The sequence below is a fragment of the Rhinolophus ferrumequinum genome, chromosome 7 (genome assembly GCF_004115265.2).
Source record: "Rhinolophus ferrumequinum isolate MPI-CBG mRhiFer1 chromosome 7, mRhiFer1_v1.p, whole genome shotgun sequence".
In the NCBI taxonomy this organism is placed as follows: Eukaryota; Metazoa; Chordata; class Mammalia; order Chiroptera; family Rhinolophidae; genus Rhinolophus; species Rhinolophus ferrumequinum.
This window is the reverse complement of record NC_046290.1, coordinates 20,556,547-20,583,442: the sequence shown is the minus strand read 5'-3', so window position 1 is coordinate 20,583,442 and position 26,896 is coordinate 20,556,547. Positions and strand designations below refer to the sequence as shown.

Here is a 26,896-nt window from a genome sequence, read left to right as displayed (position 1 = left end):
GGGAACATTTTTCCTTGGGAACACTGTTCCAATTTTGTAATTGGAACCAATTGGGTAACTGGGGTCAATAGGCAGAATTTTGCTTTCAGTCTCTTTTTTTCGTCACAGAGCACTTGACCTGATCTTATAGAGAGGGATGTCTTTGAGCCTGCAGCCATCAACAGAGTCCAAACTCATCTGAATTTGAAATAAGGACAAAATAATTTTTTTTTTCTCCCAATAAATGTTTCTCTCAAGTGAATGAGATTGGACTGTCCATACAAAGGGGAAAATATGGGGCTGTGTGGCAGGACTGCAGAACCTGAGTGAAAAGAAGGGAGTTTAATTCCAATTCTTGTGATAGGATCTAAGGACAAATGACCCCACTTTGTGAAATGAGAACGATGCAGCCTACTTTATGGGACTTTTGTGAGAGTTACATTAAGTCATATATATGATAGTTATTTCTAAGGTGCTGTGTAAAAGTAAGGCATTATAATCAGGCAGCTAAGCAAAGTTAAAAGCTTTGATAAAACCTTTACTGACTAAAAGGAGACATTTTCTTATCAATGTGCAAGCAAGACACATTTGCCATCGAAAGTTAAGTTTTTGGGACTAGATGGCTCAGGAAGCAATAAAGATGATCAAATATGTCAAGGGAGACATTTAAAAAAAAGGGATAAGTATATTATAGGCAGAAGTAGGAGACAATCTACTTCTTTTAAAGAGCCATATCTATTCATAGCATATTTAGAAAAATATTGAATTCACGAATATGAGACCTAGAAAAGTGATCTAAAGAAACAGGGTGTCATTCAGTATAAAATGTTTGGCCAGGCAAACTAAGATTAATAATGGGAGATTAAATCATGGCTGTCCTTGAGGGAAGGATATGCACAGAGCAAGGTGTGTGCCTGTCCATTTTACCCCTGTATCCCTATTACCTTGATCAGTGCCCGGTCCGTTGTTGGTTCTCAAATAACATTTGCAGAATGAATGTAAAAGTTCAGGAGTCTTACAGAGAGATACAGCAACCATGCTGAAATTAACATCTGACTTGTTCAAACAAAGTCATACACACTTGTTGGCTCAGATTTATGAAATGAAGATATGAGCTAACTATAATGGCGGGCTGGGCCTTCGGGCTTCCTTAATTGTCCCAAAGTTTTGACCATCTCAGGAAGAGAATACTCTTCCCAAGTGTCAGTGGTGAGTAGTCAACAAAACTTGGAATGAGAAGAAACAAGTCTTTCCCTGGACAACTTGATCTCAGGTTTGGGATGGCAAGTAGGTCAACGCTATTCTATTACTGATGGCTTCGGGGGCATTCCTGTGGGGGATTCTAAGGCTACATCTAGGAGATACACGAGACAATTGATTGGAAATATCTACCATGGGCACTGGAGTCAGGATGGTACACAAAACCTCAGGTTTTCAACTTGAAGATTGAATTTGTAAATGATTTCCTACCTGCTCTTCTGAAAACACCCTCATGGTTATGGGGTATACCTTATTATGGTGACTGAAATTGGTGGCAATTGGGAAAGATACTGCAAGTTTGACAGAGACTGAAATTACGGGGCAGATACATAGAGGTCTGCTCACCAGACACACATGTGCTTGTGTGTGTACATCTCCCAGCTTCTGTCCAGTTGGTTTGGGCCACATGACTGAGCTGTGGCCAATGAGATGTGAGCAGAAGCAGTATAAACCACATGTAGGCCCTGCCCCTTAGAAACGTCGCATAGGATCATCCAGCTAGCTCTCCTCCCCTGCCACGTTAAACCTTGGAGCGGTGCGCTCCACATGGCATAGCTACAAGAGGGTGAAAGGCCCACGACCATCATAAGCTTCGTAAGAGTACAACTTACACTTTATGGAGATTTTGGATTTTGTCTGTTGCAGCAGCTAGAGTGAATTACTCTCATACATACTAATAATTATTATGGGGAGAAGTTTGTTACGGTGATGGAAAAGGGCTTAGCCTTTCTAACTGCAGGAATCTGTGTCCTGAACTGTGTCCTGGAGACAGCACATTGCACTTCCTGCCTACGTGACCATTAGGTCAGGGAAATTTCCTAGATCCTGTGGCCTCTGCTTGCCCTGGGGTGGTACAGAGCTGGGGGCGGGGTGGCACTTGGCCATAGCACGCCGTGCGTCCTACTGTACAATGTACATATCCTTCAGAAAGTGCATTTCTACTAGCATCATTCCTTTCCATGGGTTTCTGTTCCCGACCAGGTTAACTTTCAACCAAATAGCAAACAAACAAAAGCAAAAATAAAACAACATAAAAAAAATCAGCTGCTCTGGCATCGGTGATGCTCTGTGTTCCGGTGCCTTGTCCTTTTCAGAGACCTCAGCTGAGGTCGGTGGCATTGCTTAAACATCCCTCTCTCTCTCTCCTCTCTCTCCCTAGCTATTCTTTTTGATTTCTTATCTTCCTTTATCACAATCTTACTAATTCCTAAACCTCCCCCACAACCCCATGACTGGGCAGAAACACTTTTTTCTTCCTATGAACACTTTCATCTGTACCTCTCTGAAGATCACCTCCATGCCACCTTCTGGGGGGGAGTACTGTAGTTAGGTACTGAAAATACTCACAATATACTTACGGAAGCCTTACCCCCTGGACCATGAGCTTCTGGAGAGGAGGAGAAGTATAGTTCTTTGGCGGATGGTCAGATATTCCACAGCACTCAGTGGAGTGCCTACTATATATTGAACGAATGAATGAGTAAATGAAAATCTCCTTTGCAAAGCTATGAATTCTCCCAGTTAAAAAATTATGAAACGGCCTCTGTAGAAATAGGAGGCAGCTTAAAAAAGAACAAGCCTGTAAAATATTATAGCTCTGAATATACTAAAAACATTTTATTTACTCATAGTATCAGAATGCTGGAAGGATTTTATTCTTATTGACCTTTGGTCTGGTTCTTGCTTTTCCTTTTTTTTTTTTTTTTTGTTTAAATCAGAGATCCACAGACAATTGTTTTTATGGGAGCAGAGTAAAGGATGGATATTGGGATGAGCAAAAATATCGAACTGTTCTTTTTTATCTAAAGCAATTACCATGAGGATAAACAGCTTTCTTCTTAATACAGCAACTCCATAAATAACAGAATTCTTGGTGTCCCACCAGTAAGAAGTCTGCAGGGCAGTGCCAGTGACATATATTGCTGGCTGGGAGAAACTACGGTTTACAAGCTAATTATTGTATAATAAGTTGGCTCTCGTTAGCTATCTGAGAGGTTAAAACAGCAGATTTATAAAGATGAAGTGTGCATTAGCATGTACATTTTTTTGAACGATGATTACAAACAATAGTTGGAGAGAATTGAAAAAAAAACAAGTTAGAAAAAAACAGTTTATTAAGTAATATCATATAAATAACTTGTTACAAAAATTGATTTGCAAAAGGCATATTTACTCTTTGTGAGAAATCACTTTTTAAATTGCATTCTTTTCAAATTTATACGTCCAAGAAAACAAAGGGAAATAAAAGAAGCCATTTCAAGGAGCGTGTATTTGCCATTGGACTACCATAAAAGGCCTGGCCACACTGAGCTAAAAAGTAATTGTCTCAACCCCTTTCTTCTAATACAGAAAACTTTCTCATGTAAACTGTGACGTTATGAAAACCTCCCTAACTAGAAATGTTGATGAAAGCTGAGCAGTGACGGTTTCCATCAGGTGTTCTCATTGCCAGAGATACAAGCAATACTGAGAAAAATTATATGAACTAAGCACGCCAGCCAGTAAATCTCCAAGGGTGGCATCAGCTTCAATTTATACTTGGGAGTATTTTTAATTAAAAACAATCGATACCCAAAAGCTTTTATCTTCTGGGTTTAAAAATCACAAATCACAGTAGGAGAATGCCAGATTGCTTTAGCTCGGTACTACTGGAGACGCATGTAGCATTTATTATAAGGCCGATTCTTATGCAGTTTACTCTCAAAGCAATGAAAATAACCACAAACGAAACAGTACAGTGATTTTGAAGCGTTCCTATATTTCTTCTGAGCAGATCCGTTTTATGTTTGCCACAGCATTCCCTCTGAATGCCTAGTAATTCTATACATTTGATTCCTTAATAAACACTAAACTAATAGATCATAGAAAACTAAAAGCTTCTAGAAGGTGCCTCTAGACATATTTACATAAATAGCATAGTCTCGCAAGAAAGACCAAGATCTCATTATAGTGGAATGCTTTTTCCACAGCCCTGGTTCCATGCCTCATTTGTCAAATTAACCCCATTTGAAGAGAAATTTGAGTTTGTGGTCCATGGGTTTAAAGGAAAAAATAGAATTAAGTAACTTGTAAAAGCTCTTTTGAAATTAATCTAATAACCCAGTGTCTCTTCAGCTAAGTGCCTTGGTCCTGTCTGAAATACAGTGGGTAATAGGCTCTGTTTCCGTTTGACCTCCTTTCAGCACTTTCATCGGCTGGCTCTGTCGGGCTAATGCTCCCCCCAAATTAAAAAATGAAAATGCATCATAAATAAGGTATTACAATATGGGGAGTAGATTAAAGATTGTCTCAGCAATGCTTAAATTAAATTGATGATGCAGAGACCATAAACTTGTGGCTTTAAAAATGAGCTATTTCTTTATTAACTTTTAACAAGTGTGTGAGTCAATGTATTTCTTTTCTAAGAGGGTATTGCTCTCCACGTTAAATATGGTTGGGGCCTAATATATTTTAGTAGAGAATTATCCCTTTAGAAAATTATTCCATAACGATGCCAAAGGGAGATTAAAACTGCTGCAGCTGTAATAGTGCTGAACTTTTAAGGGGCCCATACTGGAATTCTGTATTCTCTGGAACAGAAAGCTGCTTCTCATACCTTAAGAAATAATTCATCTTCCTGAACGTCCATATGCTAAGACTTAATCTTTCCACTCTTATAATCTGAGAAAGAAGGCTGAGTTGTAGTTTTAATGTAAACACAGTAGACTGCTTAGATTTTTAATCCCCTGTCAAAATTTAAAAAAAGATTTCATCTAGATAAAAATGTAAAAAACAAAATTACACTAAAATGGTCCTTTTCAAAGGATACCTTTCAAAATAGTGGGGATGTGACTTTTTAGAGTGTCCTTCCAAAATAATTACACTACTGCAAAACTAGTGACTAGGATACAATAATTTATTTGGTGATTCAATTCCTGGGGAAAATACATCTAGCTGTACCTGATTTAAATATTTAGTTTGTTCTCAGGAATCAACTCTGTTCTTTCCTTTCAATGCATACTTTGTATGGTTCTCAAGTATACAGAATTGAGGAATACCCAAGTATTGTGTATACATTATTATTTCTAGTAAAATACCCATTTTCAGGGCAAAGCATTTGATATAAGGTATTGTTCAGCAAATCAAGACATCTAAAATGTATGTACTTGAAAACAAAAATAATGGAAACATTCTAAAGTAAATTTGGATCCATAAAATTTGGATGCTCCTAAGATAAAGATTCAACTTTTAAGAACTTTTTGCACAACTTTTTGGGAGCTGAAAATGAAAACTGAGTTAGAATTGAATTGCCAGGTTTTGTTCCATCTGAAAATGGAATTAATTTGTATCTGAACCTCCCTTTATGCACCTAAATCATAAAGCTGAGAAGATCTATAAAAAACTTATATTTCCTGTGCTCAGATGCCCTCTCTTATGGTTCTGTGGAGCCATATTTGCTTCTCCCGCATTTGATTTAGTTTTTTATTTGGGGACAAATATTTTCCAGGCCTTTGAGCAGAAAGTGGCTATGAAGTGAAGGAGCTTTAAAGTTATGCACGATGGCTCACTATTTTTAAAATTCTAGCTTATTCCACTGAACATCTTTATGTTTTGAAAAAATTCTCCCATTTGAATAGAGGAAAAAACGTTTCTGAAAACAACCCATAAAAGCAATCTGCTTACATTTAATGAGTTTTTAGTTTTTCAGTGATGAAAGCAAATATTAAAATTTTTACCTCTTTCCACTTTCCGCCTTTCTCATCACTAACATCTAATGTCAGGACAGAGACAATGTGAAAAGTGAACTGAAAACTAATTGTTTTCCTCCATGATCATTCACGTTGACCCTGATCCTTGGCCTGATGTCTCAATGGGAAAAAAGTTTAGGCCTTGGCAGAAGGATGGAACTGTGGCCCTGATTGTTTCCATGATGTCAGAGAGTCTTAATTATAGGACAGTATTACTCTACCTTGATAGTTATAGGACCCTAGTGCCAACTATTCAGCACCAGTCTCAAATTACTCAATTTCTTAGAGATTCACTTCATTACCAGGTTTTGTGGTAAGAGATTAAACAGTTATTTCAGTACTTAGTCATATTAACCTGTTCTTGGTATACTGTGTAATCTTCAGGATGAGATAAAATACCCTACCAATTACATTTCAAATATTCCACTACAGAACTACCGACTTTCACTTGTGAGGGGAAAATACACCTTACCCTTAAATATTGGAAGTTGCTAGTGTCAACCTGCAGATGTTCCAATTAACGCCAGAAGTTCAAAAGGAAGACTTCAAATGATAGCTCTCTTTTTATAGGACATCTTTCTTGATCCAATTGGTTGTATCACATGAAACGTAAGGATAGAGAACTCTTTAATTTTGCAGTAAGTCGTGTGATTAAGGTGCTGTTCTATTGCTATAAATCACTAGTTTTTATTAATTAACTTCACTAAACTGTCTTTTTTCAATACTTACCTGTGACTGTGATATCTATCGATTCATTACAGTGAAGTCCTCCTGTAGTGTTTTGTTTGCATTCCTGTGTGTGTGTGTGTGTGTGTGTGTGTGTGTGTGTGTGTGTGTAGAACTAGCAAAAGAAAACCCTGAAAGCAGAAAATAACTCAAGCGTGAAATACTTGGTAGTATACAGGGAAGTCCTTTACAAAATAGGAAACCATTCAGGAAACACAAGGAAGAATGTGGTTGTACAATTTTTTCACTCTAAAGGAGTAAGCCGAACACTATATTTCTCTTACTTTAAAGGTGCTGTCTTTACTTCTTGGTAATACACCTATTTAAAACTTAACTAAACAAGTGTGTTTCCAAATAGAAAATATGTGCTAATAGGACATTATCTCCAAATGGAAATGACACTAAGATTACCTGTAGAAAATGAACATTAATGAAAATAAATCCCTAAGACGAATAATTGAAGTCAGCATATTCTTCAGTACATATATATATATACAGAGCCCACATTTTTTTTTGTTTAAAGTTTTCAAAATAAGGATGTTTTCATTACAGTACTTTGGAAATTTCTGATGACTGCACATGTAGATTCTAATGATAAAAATCATTATAAGAGCTGTATGAAACAAATGATTTGAACCTGCCAAAAGGATTAGTTCAGTTCAGTTGGGTCCGCTGGATAATAACATATAATGCTAATTGCATAATTAGAGAAATAATAGGTTGGATGAATTTCCATTACTTTTTCTGTCATAGTTTGAGACCATTACTTTATGATTAGTTCAAAGACAGGGATGGCAGAGTTGTCATGGAAACAAAGTTTAAAACAATGAAAAAATATTAATGCTTTTGAAAGTCAACTATCATTTTAATTATCATCTGAAACTCTCTTGTTGAAGGGAATCCAAGTTTTCCCTTTATAAGTGTCTTCCAAACATGTCACATGAAGTCACCATGCCTTCAACTTTTCATCTATATCTATCACATTATATAAGTATACAGGTGTTTCTGGATGTGAAGGACAGGGTATCAGGTTCAAGTGTGGCTGGCTTTCACCAACCCATTTAACTCCAACAGCAGGATTTAAGAGTTGTTTAATCTACCTTTACTAATGAATCTTAACTTTGTAAGAAGTATCTGAAGAATATGAGTTATTGTACTTCACACTGCTACTTTCAAGTATATATTAGAATAATACTGACGACAAGTACAGACAAGGAGAGAAAATGTATCTCAGAAAATGTCCTTCAAGAACTTTTAAACAATAGACTTATCTGTAAATAACCTACTGCTGGTTGAAAATAATTTCAAGTGATCTGTGGTACATTCGGTGGCGCAAACTTTGAAATATACTAAATATTTCCTTTGTTAAATAACATTATTAGCCATTTTCTGCTTTCCCTTTTTATGGCACAAGAGCAAACTTTAGTATGTCTACTATGTAACAAATTATAGTTAGTGGTAAGGAATGAAGTCTTACTATTTTTTTGGTTGTTGTTTTTGAATGTTACCATATAATTTGCTTCTATTCATAAAGAGGAAGGAGAATCTTAAAATATTGGTGGATTTCATGTTTTGAATAGTCATTGGTGCAAGAAAAAGTTCTTGAAGAATCAACAGGATGGACGACTGTCATTTTAAATTCTTTGCGACAGAAATACACATCCCCATATAGTTCATTATCTCCTTGTGATCTAAGACGCCAGGAACAGTTGTTCCTCCCTCATTTCTTTTACTGAAACTATATTTTATCATGAAAGTACAACCCCTCATCCCATTCGCATGTGAAATGTACAGTCAGAGCAGCCAGCTGACCTGAGTCTATGGAGGGTGTAGTACAAAGGCCAGGCCGGTGGAACCGAGCGTGTTACGACTCTCGGTCCTCATCTCCAGTGCGCTGCCCGGTGGGCTGACATGGTTGACTGGATGCGCTAAAAAATAAACATTTGCCTCTTGGAAGCTCATAAAAGTGTCCTTAGAAAAAAAGTCTCTGACGTTGGATCCACACGACTGCAGCCACTGACCTTGTAGAACGCGCAGAACAGAGAACCCTTCAAGGAGCAGTGGATAAATAGAAACAAAGAGCCACTTCACGCATTTCAGTGTCGTGTTGGAAAATGAAAAAGGCAACGTATTAGGACTCCTTGTCACTGTCCGCCCCTCCGTACATATCCGCGAGCTTTTTGAACCGCGGGCCCCAGTCACTCAGGTAATCGTACTCTTGGTCTCCATCCGTGGTCACCGACTCCAGCGAGCTCAGGGAATCGGCCACGGAGCCGGTGCCCTCGTAGGCGTAGGTGGCCAAGGAGTCGTAGGGCGGGGCCGTGGGGTCCGCGTCGTTTTCCTTTAACCTTTGGTTAATGAAATCTCGGACGTCGGTGTTGTCGCGAGCTGCTGGAGTCCGTCGGGGCAGAAACAGCGCTTCGGGCACGATGTCCCTGCGCAGTTTGCTGTCCTCTATGGCTTCGGGATTCCTCAGGGTGCCGATGTCAAAGGCCTGGGTGTCCTCCTCTCCACCGCCTTCGTCGTTGTAACTGACAATGTTGTCTCTGATGTCCTCTTTGGAAATGATCAAAGGTTCTTTCTTCCGCTGCCGCCTCAGAGCCGCAAACAGCACCACTGTCACTGCAAGCAGAAACACCACAGAAAGGGAAGGGGACGTTAATTTGCCACGCAATTAATGCCAGGAAGCAACACGGGGCTCCGGTGTGAAGTTTTTAAAAGTTCTCTAGGAAAGTGCAGACTCAACTTTTCTTGAAGGATGCACTCGCCTTCATGCATGATCAAACCAGGACCCAAAGAAATGGAATAAATATTTGAAAGAAGGTTACAATTTAAGTAGAGAATAAAACATTGTCATATTTTTGTCAGTAGTTCCGTTTTGCTTTGAAATGGCAAACTAGTTTCAAGGTAAGGAAAAAGATAAAATACTAATAAAAAAGCTCAGCCACAGTGAGAGTACTGTAATAAGAGTGCAAATTATGCTGAACACCTAAAATGCTCTGAAACTGCTTAAAAGCACAAGGCTGGCACCTTCCAAATGTGTTGAAGGGTTTGCATAACTCCACATCTAAAATAACTTCTGCACTATGCCTTCTTTTTTGTTTTCCTGAGAAAAGTGTAAAATTATTTTAAAACCCAAAGTAGAGATGTGAATATTTGCAAACCTTTCCCACATAGGAGGAAATATTACAAATAATACCTGGGGAGACCCAGAGACACTCCAGAAAGCTGTTTTGCCCATTCGAAGAGGTCAGGTACTAACACACAAGCCAGATTACTTCACTTGGAGCTAAACAAAATAAATGCATTTAAGTGGGAACTTAAAAAACAATCTTTCAAAGATTCATGTTCTGTAAGTGTGTTGCTGGGATGCTCATTCTTTTCATTTTTCCTCCTAATTCAAATTAGAGGCAAAGCATGGGTTGTATTTAAATAGCTTCTGATGTTTTTTCCCAGCTCGCTAGATAGAACACAACTGGCTACCTGTAGAGAGACACATCTATAAATGGACATATGTAAAAACATAGCAACAGCTTAGAGGGGAAATAGCTATCCAGGGCAGACAATGCATTGTTAAACTGGATTTGTCCATCGAAGTTGTCTAGAGCAAGTAACAGTGGCATCTCTTTATTCTCTCATCCATAACATGGTTCCGTTTTTGTGAGCCATGAAAATTGAATTATTGCAATAAGAATTACAGAATAATGGCTTTTGGTGGATATGTATATCTACCCATATAATAATGGATACATGCACACTCGTGTGTCATTATCTTAATATTTCAGATGTTAATAGTATTAATAATTGAGTATCTACTGAGAGAGTTCTATGTGTCATGCACTGGGCTAAGTGCTTTACATACTGATCTCATTTAATTATCATAATAGCCCTACAAAATAGGTTCTATTATTATAACTCCATATTACATAGAGGGCTTAGAGATGTCATGTGTACAAGCAATTGGAATCCAGGTCAGCCAGACTAAAAAGCACATATGCTTAATTACCATGCATGTTTGGATTATTGACTGTTTCTGAAGGAAATACAATTTTGCCATTTTCAAATATGTGGTTGTGTAATTGTACACATTCTCTTTTGCTACTAGAGAGTATTCTGATGTCTCATTTGTAGCATCCTTTCAGGGTATTTATTCATTCACTCAATAAGTATTTATGTAGTGCCTCCTCTGTGCCAGGTACAGTTCTCGGCACTATCAAGGACCAAAAGTTGATCAAGACCTCCATCCTAATGAGGTGGGCAAGAGTGGTGGTGGTGATGGTGGTAGATGGAGACAATGGGGATAATAAATAAGAACATTAATAGAAGGTGATAAGTAGAGCAGAGTAAGGAGGATGGGAGTGCTTCTGTTTGTGTTTGAGGGGCTGTATATGTATATGTTTTTTTGGGGGGAGAGTGCATCATTGAGAAAGTGACATTTGAGCAAAGACATGAGGAGTCAACCAAAGAGTTCCCTGGTAAAGAGAACAGAGCTAGAAGAAAGGCCCCGGAGAGGGGGTGTGCCTGGAGACCAGCCAGGAGACCCTGTGGCTGGACCAGAGGGAGCAGGGAGAGGAGAGACACAGGGAAGGGCCACCTCAGGTGAGGTTGTGGGTGCTTCTGCATGCCTTCACTGACTCTACGGTCCGGGTGGGTGGAAAATTACAGGACTTTGGGCAGAGGGATGCTCACAATATGCCTTTTATACTGCTTTGCAGTGTGACTAGTGATGTGGATTTGCAAAACATGATTGTAAGGACAGCCTCTGGGAACAGAGAACAGAATTAAGCTAACTCACTCTCAAAAAATTTAACTCTGATGTACACGGGTGGGTTCCTTCCATCATTTAAGACAAGATAACAGACATTATCTTGGTGCTTAAGTTACCTATATCTTTTATTTTAGTCCTGCATGCACCAGAAAGTTCAGTTGTCTTGGATAAAACTAGAAAGGAGCAGGCAGGCATTTGAGATCAGCAGACCAAGGTTTACTTAGAGGATTTGACCTTTTGAAGTCCGTTTCCTTCTCTGAAAAGAGAATCAATAACATGATGACCAGTGTTGTTAGGAACGAGTTAATATATGTGAAATGTTTTGCAGATTCTAAAGCACCAGAGACACATGAGATGTAGTAGTTGTTTTACTTTTGTAAATAAAACAACAAATGCCACACTATCCACATTCTTGACTGCAGATTTCCTCCTACATAAATCTGGCTTTCCTTCTCTTACAAACTTTCAGGTTTGCTTCCATTTTCTTCAGTTGTCTCACTTTCAGTTTGGGCTCTCTTTTAGCCTGGAAGTTTCCCTTCCATAAGCTCACAAAAGAGTAGAGTACACTGTGGAAGCACCAAGGCTGGGGGGAGAAGACCTGAGTTTGGAACTTCGTTCTAGTACCTGTTAGCTGTGAATCTTGGCTACATGACTACACATGTTGGTGCCTCAGTTTTTCATATGTACGATGCAGATAAATACATACCAGATGATGCTGAGGATTTAGTGAGATAAACATTTGTAAAGCACTTTGCCCAGTGTCTTGCCCATGATGTGAGGCTAGTTAAAGGTTAAGTCCCATTTTTCTCCTTTTTTATTAGGTACAGAATTCTGAAGAGTGTCCACAGGATGTAGGAAGGACTGAGGCAAATTAGGAGACATGAGGAGATGGCAAACTCATTGAAGGAAGGAGATGAAAAGGGAGGATGAAGGGAGCTGGTTAGAAGGAAGGAAAGGGGAAGGAGAAAATGGGTAGATGATGAGGGAAAGGAAGAATCACCTTTGAGATGAGAGTCAGCTTTCCTTCTACAGACCACAAAAGAGTCTATGGAATTCTACCCAACCCAGCCCTTCTAAAAGAAACCTTTTTTATGTTAAAATATGTTCATATCCTTCCTTCTCGTCCAAACATCCTTTACAATATTTACAGACTCCCCATTGGAAACACTGATTTGTCTGCATACTGTCAGTGTTTATTTAGCCTCATATCTTAAAATACTTTCCCCAACGATTAGTTGACAAAGAGAATCACAGTTCTGTAGTTGAGTTTCAAGGCTTCTGTTATAATTAGTAAAGTTGATCTGGAATGTGAAGCTCTTGAGAGGGATCCCTAGGCCATCTGTTCTTGGAGAAACGTAGGTCTTCCTTTACTCTTCTCAAAGTCACTGTACTGTTATTTTTTAAAAAGTATCCCATCCCTGTATAATCCAGATTAACTCAAATTTATTACTTTCCCTCCCTCCAGTAGAGCTGTAGGGCAAGCTCTACAAATCTTACTTTTATTTTGGAAAGGACTGCATTAGCTAACATTTGATTTCTTAGTTCACAACAGTCAAGAGTCTGTTGAACATTTTGAGCTCAACTGTGTGCTTAATTAGTTGGTTGGGGGTAAAAATTTTATTTGAATTATCGACAGGCCTTGATTTTTGCTTTTATTACATTCATTTCTTTTAGGTCCCAGATTTATTTCCTTGGTCATTGAAGTTCTTTATCACTGAGAATCTGAGAAATAATAGACATTATGTAGGGCAATCATAGAGCAATGCTTAAAAGGTAGTTATTTAAATGGGTAGATCAAAATAACTTAGAGTTAGAGAAAATTCCATTGCTTTGTATTTTCCTGTACGACAGAGAAAAAGTCACCACATTCCTCTTTCTACTTTCTCATTGATTTTTTTTTTTAAACTTGAACTTTGTAGAAAGGGCTTTCATATGCCCCATGCCTGAAGACTCTCTCTTTAAAATTTAACAATATTTGTCAGGTTAAATATTAACCAACAAATGAAATGAAAAGAGCATATTGATGTTGCCCTCCAAGCCTCCTGAGGTTCATTCCCAGTCTGATAGGGAAGAGATTCTTTTGGTGCAGCGGTTCCCAGGGTGGGTCACGACATGGGCAAGTTTCACATCTCCAAAGCCCTATTCAAGCAAAAAGTAGTTCACCGCCGAACAGCACAGATTCTCAGCATATCACTCTACTCAGCTAGATCGAGCTGCACGCCTTAATGGGGGAGGCGGATGCATCTAGAGTGTCACAGTACCAGTGTGTGCCCCTCAGCATGGGAGGTAGGGTGCAGGGGGAAGCAGTTTACCTAGTAAGGTCACGATGCACAGAAGGATGGCGACCAGAGCCCCGGTGCTGAGTCCCGTGGGGTGGACGAGGGCCTCTGCGTGGCAGGACTGCATGTTGCCATGGTGGTCACATGCGCAGACTCGGACAGTCACTGTCCCCGTGCTGCTTTGGACGGGGTAGTCGTTGTCTGAGATGACCACGGGGAGGAGATAGGAGCTCATCTCGTGTCTGCTGTAGCCATTTTTCCGAGTGAAGATTCCCGCCGTGTTGTCTAGAACCACAAAGCACAGTGGTAAATGTGTGTGGATACGGCGCCATGTATTGGGTCAGTTGTGAGCGGAATAGACAGATATGGATACAGACATAAATATATAGATAGAGAAAGGAACTCGGGCTCATTTACCTTTGTTGTCTTGAATGGTAAAGTTGGAGCCACTGGCTGCTTCCGGGGCCAACGAGAATGAGAACTGGTGCCCGCTGTGAGGGTCATCCCTGTCAACCGCCCGGAGGGTCTGAATCAACTAACACAGAAACCATAAAGCTGTCATAAGGTTTTATTAACTTAAAGAGTTTCTTACAGCTTTGCAGTAAATTGTTTGACTAAGTGACTTCTAATTTCAATTTAAAAATCATAGCCTCCTGAAATTTGACCATGAGTCCACTCTATGCAAAGAACTGATGGGTTGGAAATAGAGCAAGGGGTCATTGTTTGTTGTGAGGCTGTCCTGTGCACTGTAGGAAGTTTAGCAGAAAGCCTGGCCTCTTCCCTCTAGGTGCCAGTAGCACCCTCTTCCTTCTGACAATAAAAAGAAGTCCCCTGGGAGACGAAATCACCTGGGTTGAGAAACACTGCCCAAAAGTGATACAAAGCTGCAAAATATCACAGTGATCTGTGGCAACATTGCAACTTAAGAAAATGGAGGCGCTCTTTGGGCAGTCTGTTTAGAAATGCAATCTCGGCATATATGTAGCCATCAACTTTCAAAGAAGCTAAAAAGAAAATTTGTACATAAAACATATCATTTCAGCTTCCCACTTTAACATGCATTTTAGAAGTGCACTTCTCTTTTGACAAACTGTAGCGTAATTTTTATATCACTGGCAGAAAAGACCTATTTCAGATGGGGACAAATGTGTAAAACGTTCATGAATTTGTATTACTTGTACAGATGGGTAATGTAAATAAGTGGAACTATGAATTATAGGCATTTGTAAAGTATGTTCCAGTTATTACTTTCCAGTACATATGGTGATTAAAACTATCTGCTTACCAATAAAGATTTTTCCAATAAAGCTGTGACTAATCTATTTTAATGAAAACTTAAGACTGATTTGGAATGAACATCAGACTTTGAGGCTGATGAACTTCCAGTTCTTAAAAACTGTTTGTTCCCTTATGCAAGTTAAACATTCATTCTGGTTCTTATTTTGTTAGCATTCACTTCATGGGTAATTCAAAACCGGTCCTTTGCTCTGTTTATTATCTAAATTATTAGATAATCTAAGTTAATCTGACTAAATTAATTTACTTTCTATGAAACTCACCTGATCTGCTTTTGCTTTTTCACAGACAAAAGTTTCATAGAATTCAGCAAATTCTGGGGCATTGTCATTGACATCTAGGACTTTAATATATAGAGGTACTCGGCTGCTTTGCTTTGGATTATCTGCAACGAGCCCAAACAAAAGGAATAGGCATTTATATGTCGGTCACCCATCCCCTTTACACAACAGCCATTCACTCCTTTCTCATTCATACACAGAGTCCCCAAGGCTGCTGTGAGTACCAGAGGGCATTATGTACCAACCTAGTCACGAAAAAGGAGAATTAGATTGTTTGGTACTTCTGGTCCATCAAGTACACCTGATGGAAATACCTAGGAGACAAAGCACCTTGAGTTGCTGTAGTTCAACTGTATAATAAATACCAGAATAACACAAAATAAAGAAAAGCTATCCTGCAAAGGAACTCTAGAGCCAGATTTTAAAGGAAGCCAAGAAAGCAGGCAGACGGGGAAAAATGTGGACAAAAGGAAGAAGGGGAGGTGTGTGGGTAAAGGGATGAATGATTGTTATTGGTCGTAGTTTTTTAGTTTGAGTGCTGAGTAAGACCTAGACATTATGCTATAGTATCTTATTTAATCCTTACATACTTCTGAGCTAGATACAATTATTGCCCACATTTTATAGGTGAGGTAACTGAAGCCCAGAGAAGTTAGGTTATTTGTCCATGTTCACAGAGATAGGAGTGGAGCCTAGATTCAAATTTGGGTCTGTCTGACTCCAATGCCCAGGCTGTTCATGTAGGATAATGATAGAGCAGAATCAATGTTTGAGGACCTAAGATAAACAAAGTACTTCGGTTGTCTTCTACGATAATCTCCTGGCCTAAGAATCGGGAGTTAGAGTCTCTCATCTTAGCTTTTATCATTCACTTAACTCCTATGATTATTCATTCGCTCACTTCATAAATATTTAGTGAGCATCCAATAATCTATTTTGTGCCAGTTACAATTTGGGGTACTAGAGCACCTGGGGAACATAGCAAAGATCCTGCTTCCTGGAGCATTATTTTAGTGGGGGTAGCAAACTGTAAACACATGAATGTGTAATGTGTCAGATGGCAAATGCTATATGGAGAAATTAAACAGGGAAAAGGAATTGGAGAGAGATGGAGGTGGTACTTTGAATGGGATGACCAGGGATGGCTTCTCTGATGAGATGACATTTGAATAGACATGAATGAAGAAAAAGGGTTAAACCATTTGAATATTTCTGGCTCTCCAGATAGAAGAAATAGCAAATGCAAAGGGCCTGGAGAGGGAGTGGACTAGTTTTAAACACACTCTTGCTTTCTGTTACAACAAAAGATAGTTAAGAAGTTTAAACAGTAAAATTCTTAAGCACCTTCACACACAAAATTTTGCTCACACTATTCTTCCAAAGTTAGAGCTGCTGAAGATGAAGTTTTAAATGTCTTTGCCACTAGCCATTTCAAATGTATCACAGAAACGTTAAATCTTAAAAAAGGAAAAATTTCGGTACAAAGCTTAAAAATACATATGAAATGACTACTTCAGTAAAAATAAGCTTTCCTGATGTTATAGAAAACGGTCCTTTTTGGTGGGAAATGATTTTGTAATTTTAAAGCTTTGAGTATGGTCTGTCATTGGTGTATCCACATTAATCTTCCCATACAAATTCTGAAGAGCAAATTCCTATGTAACAAATTTATAATGAGTTCTCATCACTATCAAAAAGTAATGCTTATTTTGCCCATATTGGTTATTTATTATTCTATTCAATATCCTTCAATCACTGCAATCTCATGAGGTATATTGACAAAGAACAGTACTGTATTATATCATTCGCTATGGAATAGTTCACACTAGATACCCAAGTGAACTAAAAAATGTTTGTACTTTTATAATAAAAAACAAAAACTAAAAAAATGAGCTATAATTTGGAAGCCTATTTTCAACATTTAAATGATATTTTAAAGATAATTTTCTTTCATGTACTTAAGGTCTACACATTGTGTATACATTGCACAATTTTAACTGTGTACAATCATTTTATTTGAAACATTCTTTTGGCACTATTTTTCTGTGCCTTAGATGTCATGGGGACTGCCATAAAATTCCTGCTAAACAGTTTATTGATTACTTGGTTTGTATTGTTCACTTTGGTGTGCCATGGAAAAGTTAAAACTTATATCTCTTAATTCTATGACAATTTTGAAATAGAAATTCTATAGAAAGCTAGAGGGTGAGTATCCAAAAGATTTCTAAATAATTCCTACCTTTTAGAATATATTTGATTCCCCCACCAACACACACACAATGTCAAACCAACCACAAGCCCATTTTTTCAGCTTCTTCTGTAATGTTCTGACTTATAAGCGTTTTGGAATCAAATCTGACATACCCATTCAACCTCACTTAATAGATGCCCTCCGATTCTATTGTTTGGAACAATTTTTTTGTTGAATAATAAACTACTGCACGTTCACATTTGCCTCTGCACTTGTGACTGAACCAACACATGTCTAGAAGAAACCTTATTGCCAATCATTACAGGGCTTTTTCCCTCAATATGTATTGAGCAGGTCATCAGTAGCCCTTGTGGGGACACCCCGTCCATCAGTAGGAGACAGCAAGGGTATGAGGCTGGACTTACTGATCTCAGTGGCTATCACTGTGATGTTGTGCCACAGCAGTGTTTCTCGGTCAAGGAGTTTCGATGTAAAAATGGAACCATTTCCAGAATCAATGTTAAATATTCTGTCCATATCTGTGTGTCGATCCACCGAATACCTGAAAATGCAAAGTAGAATTTAAAAAGGTTTTCTTTGTATTTGCTATTCTCATATCCTAAAACTATTCCCAGAATATCTGTTACATGAATTTTTTCTACCTATAGCACGTGTGTGACTATCTATAACTTAACATTAAACAAAATATTCTGAGGAATTAATTCTTTACGACTGAGGTCTTAAGAGTCAACCTGCTAGATAAGTTGCATGATTTTGAGTATCTCCACTAAAGTCTCTCTTTTTTAATATGTAATTTGGATTAAGTCTGTATAGTAATTGTTGGTTTTTAGAGTGTCAGAATGTGTGTTTGTGTGTGTGTGTGTGTGTGTGTGTGTATGTAAGATTATTGGCTATTTGTCTATTATCCATTTTATTTTTAAAGTTGTTAGGTTCAAAGAAGTAAAAGATGGTTAGTGTGGCTGAGGTTAGTAAGGAAGGAGATGGATTGTAGAATGATGGGCGGCCATGATAAGGAGCTGGGATATATTCTAAGTGTGATATGACTCTACCAGTGGATTTTAAGGAGGGGAGTGTCACAATCTCAGTCACGTTTGATGAAGATCACTGGTTGAATTGAGTAGAATGGTTGGAAGTGCTGATACAAACTGATAGAGGAATGAAGAACAGGATTTGGGGAAGATTGTAAGTTCCAGTTTTGATGTGTTGAGGCTGAGGTGCCTGAGAAAAGCCCAGGAAGAGATGATCTAGTCTGAAGGTCAAGGTTACGGTCTGGACCGACAACCTGGATTTCTTATTCCACTCTCTAGGAAGGGAATGTCTAGTGAAGGGAGAAAAACACTAAGGACAGAATCACTTAAAGGATGAATGGGACAACATAGATCCACAGGGACTGAAAGAGTGCCCAGAGCAGAGCAGGAACTTGATAAATATTTGAGTTTGGAGAAATCAAAGAAAACCAAGAGTGGCGTCTTAGAAACCAAAGGACAGACTCTTCAACACTGAAATTGGTGGAAGACTAGTAGATTTTGAGAAATGTTATCTTGTTCATAAATTGATTATTCATAAATTTTTGGAATAGTTATCTAAGGGGAAAAGAAATGTACACTCTGTGTTATGGGGGAGGGGACATTAAAGAGAAAACTCAGAGGAAAGTTGTTATGTTAAGGCCATTAAGGAACAAAAAATTGCCCCTTTCAGCTGGATTCTCAAAATGTATATCGTAGTAGGAGATTTAAAAATGTTACCTCAGTAGAAACACAATTTAAGTAATAGTCATGACCTAATAGTCATGACTTAAGGATTAAGTAATAACCTAATACTCATACACATGTGGAATTATTATGAATGCTCTAACAAAAATAAGCTTTTGTTACTAACTTACAATAGTTACCATGGCCAAGATTCTATTTCAGTTAATTATTTCGTTTTAAAATATAGCTACTGAATTATAATAAATAATATATTTTATCTTAATAAAATCTATTTTTGTCATCTAGCAGGGGTCAAAATAAAATAGATATTCCATTAATGTAGCTGTGTCACCCTGACTTTAAAGAGAATGAATGAAGATCACCATATATATATATGTATATACCAACTTGCGTTAAAATTTTAGTTTCAATTTACATAAACCTAATGTTTTATTATCAAAAGTGTTGAAACAGATGAAATAGCTATTGTTTTTTCCATTTCTGTCATGAATCAGCATTTATTAAGAATTTAGGCAACAGCATCGAAATTGCTTGATCACCTTTCTTCATTTTTAATTTGAGAATGATAAATATTTATAGCACTTCATTAATTACCAAAAAGGAAATATCAATATTCATAGACTTTGAGTGATATTTAATAATCATCTACAAATACATTCTTCCCCTCACGAAAAATGTCAAACTTAAGACATGTTGCTTATTGCCTTTATCAGCTGCTACAATTATATAAGGCTGTAAGCTTTTCTTGTTGTCTCTTTTCTTCCTGCTATAGTTTGAAGTTTTACAAGTAATCATATTTTCCCATCAAGCCTTGAAATAAAGGGAACAGGGTGAGGATCTTTTAATTGAAAGCCGCTATTGATTTTAAAGAGAAAATAGCTATTGAGGACATACCAAAATGTACATTATTTCTTTAATTGGGAGATTTAAAAAAATAATAGAAAACCTAAAATGTCTACATTGTTTAGGAAAGATGCTTGCACACAAAGCTTTACTTATTGGTTGTTTTTCTCTCCAAAGTATTTTCAATTTATATCTAGGATGTTTACCATCTAGTCACATTAATTGTAATCATAACTGATAAAGAACAAGGTAATCAGTCCCACCACGACTGTAGCGGATTATCCTGCGAGGTAGCTCGTTTTTTTTTTCCTCTAGAATTTTATTGTATTCTGTGATTTAGTAATTTGTCTTCTAATGCATCCCAAGTCAGGAAGATTTGTGGGTTAGGAAAGGAAATGTGTTTGCATGTAAATTTTTCACAATATATATTCATAGTGACAGTTTATGAGACTCTTTCATGGAAATCAAAGGTCATTTGTGATAAAGTTATTGGAAGAAAATCATTTTATGTGATTGCAGAATTAAAGATTTGTGCCTGCATAATGATATATCAATGTTTGGGGGAAGAATTCTCTAGCATTAATCGTGCACCTAATATATTGTCTACCACCTAGTTGTTCAATATGTTTGTCTTGAATAACCAAAAACTATGTATGAATATACTTTCCTAATATAAGAATCAATTTTATCCTATAAAAGGAATCACTGGAATATGCATTTCTATACCAATATATTTATGTATACTTCTGTCCTTAAATATATATATCAAATCCATATGTACCAAGGGAGAGCTGACAGAAAAAAATTTACAAATTAGCTGACAGCTAACCCAGTCTGACAAGCTAACTGCTTCTTTTTAAAAACATAAAATAATGTGGTGGGTAAAAATGGTATTTGTTATAAAAAGAAAAGTAGACATAAGTATTCAGCCTAAATTCCCAGAAGACATATCTCTTTCATTTAAAAGCATGTTGACCGATCAAAGCAGTAACCAGAGCTCCTATTTGTAAACTTTCATCATTAACACTTTTAAATTGGTCTTGACATTGACTTGCTAAGATTTCTTTCTTTACGCAGTTAGAACAGACTCCACGTGAGAGAATAGTTGTGAAAGTTCTTAAAATTATTTGTGTTTTACAAGTGAAGGCCATCACTATTTTCCTTAATAGGATTAAGTGTACATGGAGGAACACTTAGATCCATGGAGCTCACATGTGGCTACTTTGGATTGACAATAGTCCAATTCAAGGAGTCTACAAACATTCCAGTAGAATGATAAAACAACCGTCTATTATCCCAGTGATTTAAAATTGTTCCCTGAAAGTAAGCCAGGCATTTTTGTGTTTTAGATATGGTACTTGCCATAAGATAGTCTTTGAACAAAGGGTTCATGGATGAAATGTTAGAAAATGACTGCATTAGAGTTTCAAACCTTTATCTGCAGCAATATTCTTAATGCATAGCCAGTGTGATCCTTTTAAAAGGTAGTTTTGGATTAGGTAACGCTTCTCCTCAAAGCTCTCCACTGGCCTCTTACCTCAATCAGAATAAAATCCAGTCTTCACCAGGGCCTACAAACCCACCACCTAACAAACCACCCCGTAGCATCCCACCTTACTTGGCCTTTCCTGGCTGATTCTCTTCTATCTGCATAGACCTCCTTGTTGCTCCTCCTACATGCCAAGCAATCACACCTTACCCTTGCATTTCCCTCTTCTTGGAATGCTTTCCCCCCACATATCAGCCTACTATTCATCCCTTCATTTCATGAAAATATTTTCTCACATTATGTCTTACCGGGGCCAAGCCTGACTACACTATCCCAGATACCTGTCGTTCCCATACTCTTGTCTCTTTTTACTGCTCCCAATTTATTTTTACCTGACATATTATATATTTATTGTTTGCTTATTTCTGTCTGCCTCCATCAGAATGTAAGCTGCATGAGGTCAGGACTCGGAATTGTTCTCCATTGTTTCCCCAATTCCTTAGACATGTCTGGTGCCAGGCAGGTGCCCTTAGGAGAACATATTTGTGAAATCTCTGACAAGAATTCCTCTAGCTTCTCAGCCGGCTTGCTTTCTTTATGGGGAATAATTTACACAGTGATATTCTGGTTTAGCACTTGTCTCATCCAGTCAACTCAGCTACTGGTTAGAGGCTGGAGGCTGGTTGACTCCAGCACTTTCATAAGATTCTAGAATCCTGAAACATCGGGTCTCAAAGAGCATTGAGCCTTTCTTGCAACATGATTTACAACTAAGGTATAAGGAAAGTACAGGGGAAATAGAGCTTGCTTACATAGTGTAAGTTGGATCCAGCTCTATTAATTTCCCTAGGATTTCACAGATATATATCATGAAGCAGTTCTCATTTTTATCCATGTGTGCAAAAGAAAATAAAAATGCGTCTAAATAGAGCATAATTCTGCCACTAAGTGTTATACAGTGGATTTTTCCACACTTGAGAAACAGACTCTCACAATGCTTTCTCCACACCACTCTTTAACAAATTTAAGACCTTAAAAAAAATAAATCCCAGGCCATTCAAGGACATTATGTTATACCACTTCTATGTAAGCAGTAAACTCCTTATAGCTCATTTTATGTTTATCCTCCCCAAATTTTGTGTTTTTAAAGTTTATGCTGCTGCTAAAATCATGTTTGTGTTGAGTAAGGAGAGAAAAGGTGCTGTGGAGAGTAGTTTTTCAGGAAGACACAACTGTCAAATTGGAAAAAAAGGATTCATCTTTTCCAACTTGCAGGCAGATATCTGAATATAAATTGACTGAAACATATGAAAGGGACGTGTCACAGAAGTGTGCTTACTTGACAGGATTCCTGGCAGCATCTGGGTCTTGGGCTGTGACCGAGCCTATCGTCGTGTTTATCTGAGCATCTTCTCTTATTTGTAGGATGTAGGCCACTTTGCTGAAGACGGGAGGCTCATCTACATCTTCCACCAGAATTCTAACCGTCGCTGAATCTTTGAATGGACCCAGGTAGAGAAAGCGGGGTTCCACGTGAGGGTTGGTGGCTTCCACTTTGAGGGTGTACACTTTCTTCTTTTCAAAGTCCAACAGCTTGGGGAGAGGGGTGGAATTGACATAGTTAAAGCAACCAAGACACAGAAAGCCAAGACATGTCCCATTTTTAGTTTGAATCACTAAGTGAAGATGATCATATTGCTTAGAGACATCACTACATAGTGTGATACTAGGCAAAGGCATGGTTGTTCAGAGGCCACACAGTCTTGGTGAAAGTGTGGGCTCACACCATACCTGCTGTTGCATTGAAAATAGATGCAGGGGTGCAATGGGTAACGGGCACAAAAGGGAAATTGGAAGCAGGGACAAATTGGCAAATATGTGGTAGATTTCTCCGGGTCAGATTTTGTCACGTCTGGCTTTAACTGAACACCAAATGAGTGTTTAAAATTTGCCACTATCTGGTCCCCACCCAGAATTATTAAACTAAAGTGTGTGTGTGTGTGTGTGTGTGTGTGTGGTGGGGCCGTGGTGGGGCTGTGGTGGGAATCTATACCTTTGAACACCTTCCCTGGTAGTTCTGATGTACAGCCAGAATTGAGAAGCGCAGGCTTGCATCATGAGTCCCTCTTCCGCATTCAGATAAAATTGATTAAAAATGTTTTTTTTTTTAAATTTTGCATGAGGTGATAAAATATTCCAAGTGCTATCCTGATAAGGACATGGGGCTAATGACTTGCCAAAGAAACTAATGATCATTGTTGTCAGAGGTTTTTAGGAAAAGTATCTCTGCTTCCGGAGACATAGTGAACCCAAATCCTTCTTGCTGACTTTTAGTTTTAGATGATAATATGACAAGGCTCACTAGAAACACAATTAATCAAGACGTTAGTGAATGTGATTTAGTCGGCTAGGCAAAATTTTAGTTTGAATCTGATAAGGTACCAGAAAAATTAAGAAGGTTAATGCACACTAATGGGCTTCCTAATTATATTATAGTATAAAACACTGGTCTGAGTATCAGTTAAACATGTTTTATTGTGTTTCCCGTTATTAAGACATGTAATCCAAAGTTAAGAGGAAAAATGTTTCTTGTTATTTACATTTCCCTGTGCTTATATTTACCAGCAAATATAACAGTGTGCTAAGGGAGAGAGACAATATTACACTATGCATGATAAAAGTGAAATCTGTGAAAATAGTAATCAAAATTAATATTATTTTTAGCTTTGAAACACAGTTTGTATTTAATTTTTGCCACGCTTTTGTTTACTGCTCTGTGGTGCTAGACAATTCTGGGGGGTTAAATAATGAAGAAGTACATAGGGGAAAATAGGAATTCAGAATATAAAATATTTATTATTGTGTCCCAAAATAATGAATAAGTACATAGGGGGAAATAGGAATTCAGAATATAAAAAAAAAATTATTATTGTATTCCAAATGGAGCTAAATAGTTTGCAGGAAATCTGTGGTCTTTGTGTCTCCTCTCTTTCTAATTCAGATTATCGTTGTCATTGCTTGTATTTACTCTTTTCCTTCAAACCATGTATCAGAATTTGTAGTTACATGTGTTGGTGTATTTGCTTCCTTGTCTCTTTTCTCCCTACAGTGGAAGTTCCATGAGAGCAGAGACCATCTTTTTGAATGAACTGGAGGTGCACCTCCAGTATCTAGAACAGTGTCTGGCACCATTTTTAAATTTATTGATCATTTATATTATTTATTTTACGTATATCATGTGTTTATATTATTTATTTAGGAAGTTCTTAATAAAAATTTACTGAAAATATGGTATTACTGAATGCATGAGATTATTGAAGACCTCTAAAAGCCAACCACGGAGATCTCAAAGTAATCAGAGTTGGTGTTTTTAAAAAATAATTACTAAGAGGAGACTCTAGAGGAATGTTCATGTGAGATGTAATTGTCCCCAGTTACTTGGGGACGAGAGAAACGTAGATGTGATCATTCATGTGGTATTTAACAAATGGCATTACCTTTTTGACAGTTATAATCCCTTCCTGGGTTTCCTGGTCAGTGATGACATCAAACATGTCCAGCCCTTCTCCCTCTGTAATGCTGTACTCAATTGCAGCATTTTCTCCCACGTCGGCATCACTGGCTTTGATTCTGCCAATTGGTGTACCCGGTGGAGAAGATTCTGGGGTGTTAAACTGGTATGTACCTGTTAATCACCAGAAAGATAGACGTCAAATGAGGACTAAGTATACTCTATGAAAACAGAAACAAAACCCATGTTCTAGCAGTTCTTTCAGACATTACCATGGATGCAGGCAGATTTGTGCTTTCCTTAAAATAATTAATGGTGCCCTGGCTCCTTATGTCTTTAGTTTCATGATTGTTAAGAACATTTCTTCTATTTCATACCTGTCTCTTTGCAAATGGAGAACACTTTTCTTGTCCTGTAAATAGGCTTCCAAGTTTATGGTGTGATTGTGAGAAAGACTGAACTGTTAGAAGAGGGTGCAGAAGGTTTCAAAGCCTCCTGTTAATGTAATCTAGCAGAAAGAATAGAAAAGAATTTAACCTGAATTGTGACTTTAAGCCAATTACTAGGTATGTTTTTAAAAGAGTTCTTTCTGTCATTGCTAATAATGACTGAAGGTGAAAATAAATTATAGCAATTTGGAGAATGTATCCTAGTCGGCATTCTTTTACTCATACATGGAGCTGGTCTAGTTGCAGTTAGGGATATAGATAATTACATTCAAACATAAAGCTCTGATTATTTTTCCTTTTGACTAATTTTTTTCTTTTAAGTTTTATTATATTATTTTATTCTATGCATAGATTTCTCCAATTCTTGAATTTATATTACTAATTTAAAAACCTGCATTCGTAGACATACACCTTTTTTATGTCCTCATGTTGCAAAATTAGTTTAAGGAAGCTACTACGTGAGTTTCAACTTATTAGGTTGGTGCAAAAGTAATTGCGGTTTAAAAGATTAAAAATAATTGCAAAAGCCACAATAACTTTTGTACCAACCTAATAGATCTGCCAAGCTAGCATATATTATATTAAGGGCCCCAAAAATAAATTAGTAAAACAAAATTTATTTTTCTCTACCCAGTACATTTTGTCAATATTCATGACAATTGTTTTGGGAAAAAATTTAGACTATGACACCACTAGAATATAGTACAATAATATTAATCCAGTAACTTTTGGGCTCATCCTTGGTAAAATGGTAACAGGCTAAGTTTTTTTTCTGGTGTATTCAACTTCCGTTTGGGGTGTCTCCTACCCCTTTCTATATTCTGCCCTCCCTTTGCCTCCATATATTACTCACTAATGATCACAGGCTATTCAAGGAGAGAGCAGAGTGAGGTAAGGTCCCCGTGGCATCAGCCTGGGGCCAATCCTTTTGTTATCCGTCCCTAGGACATTTCCATACGGAAAAGGAGGTTTTTAGGTTAAAGTGTTGGTAATCCTGATATTTTCACTTCAGGCCTCTGTGAGGGATATTGTAGAGTTCCTAAAACCTTTCTCCTACCAGTTAAATCAGAAATTAGTTAGCTAGTATTCTGTATTTTCATTTAGCCAACTGTGCCTAATTACTTGAAAAAAGTAATGAAAATAAAACTCTTTCCTGTTGATCCATGGGCATCTCCATTATAAAAGGAGCAACTATTAGAGGACCAGCTTTAAAAAAAATGCCATGATGGAATAAGTGGGTTTTTTATTTTATATTTGGGCAGCTATTTTCTCCTGGGAGACAGGATTCGGGTAATTTTCTTAGGAGATCATGGTCAGAAAGAAATTTTGTTCCTGGAAGAAAATTACATTAAAACCAGTCCCCA

General features: G+C 37.6%; 1 protein-coding gene across 1 annotated transcript in view; it reads right to left on the bottom strand.

The window, feature by feature from the left end:
• Positions 1-3,412: 3,412 nt before the first annotated feature.
• Positions 3,413-26,896, bottom strand: part of CDH6 (cadherin 6) — a 127,840-nt gene continuing 104,356 nt past the window's right edge. Inside the window, exons 6-12 of the mRNA XM_033111185.1 lie at positions 25,070-25,257; positions 22,912-23,165; positions 17,933-18,069; positions 15,299-15,420; positions 14,157-14,274; positions 13,773-14,024; positions 3,413-9,314 (exon numbers count right to left, since the gene is read on the bottom strand). Of these exons, the coding sequence (XP_032967076.1) occupies positions 8,824-9,314; positions 13,773-14,024; positions 14,157-14,274; positions 15,299-15,420; positions 17,933-18,069; positions 22,912-23,165; positions 25,070-25,257 (1,562 nt within the window). The 3' untranslated portion in view covers positions 3,413-8,823. The remainder of the gene's footprint in view (positions 9,315-13,772; positions 14,025-14,156; positions 14,275-15,298; positions 15,421-17,932; positions 18,070-22,911; positions 23,166-25,069; positions 25,258-26,896) is intronic.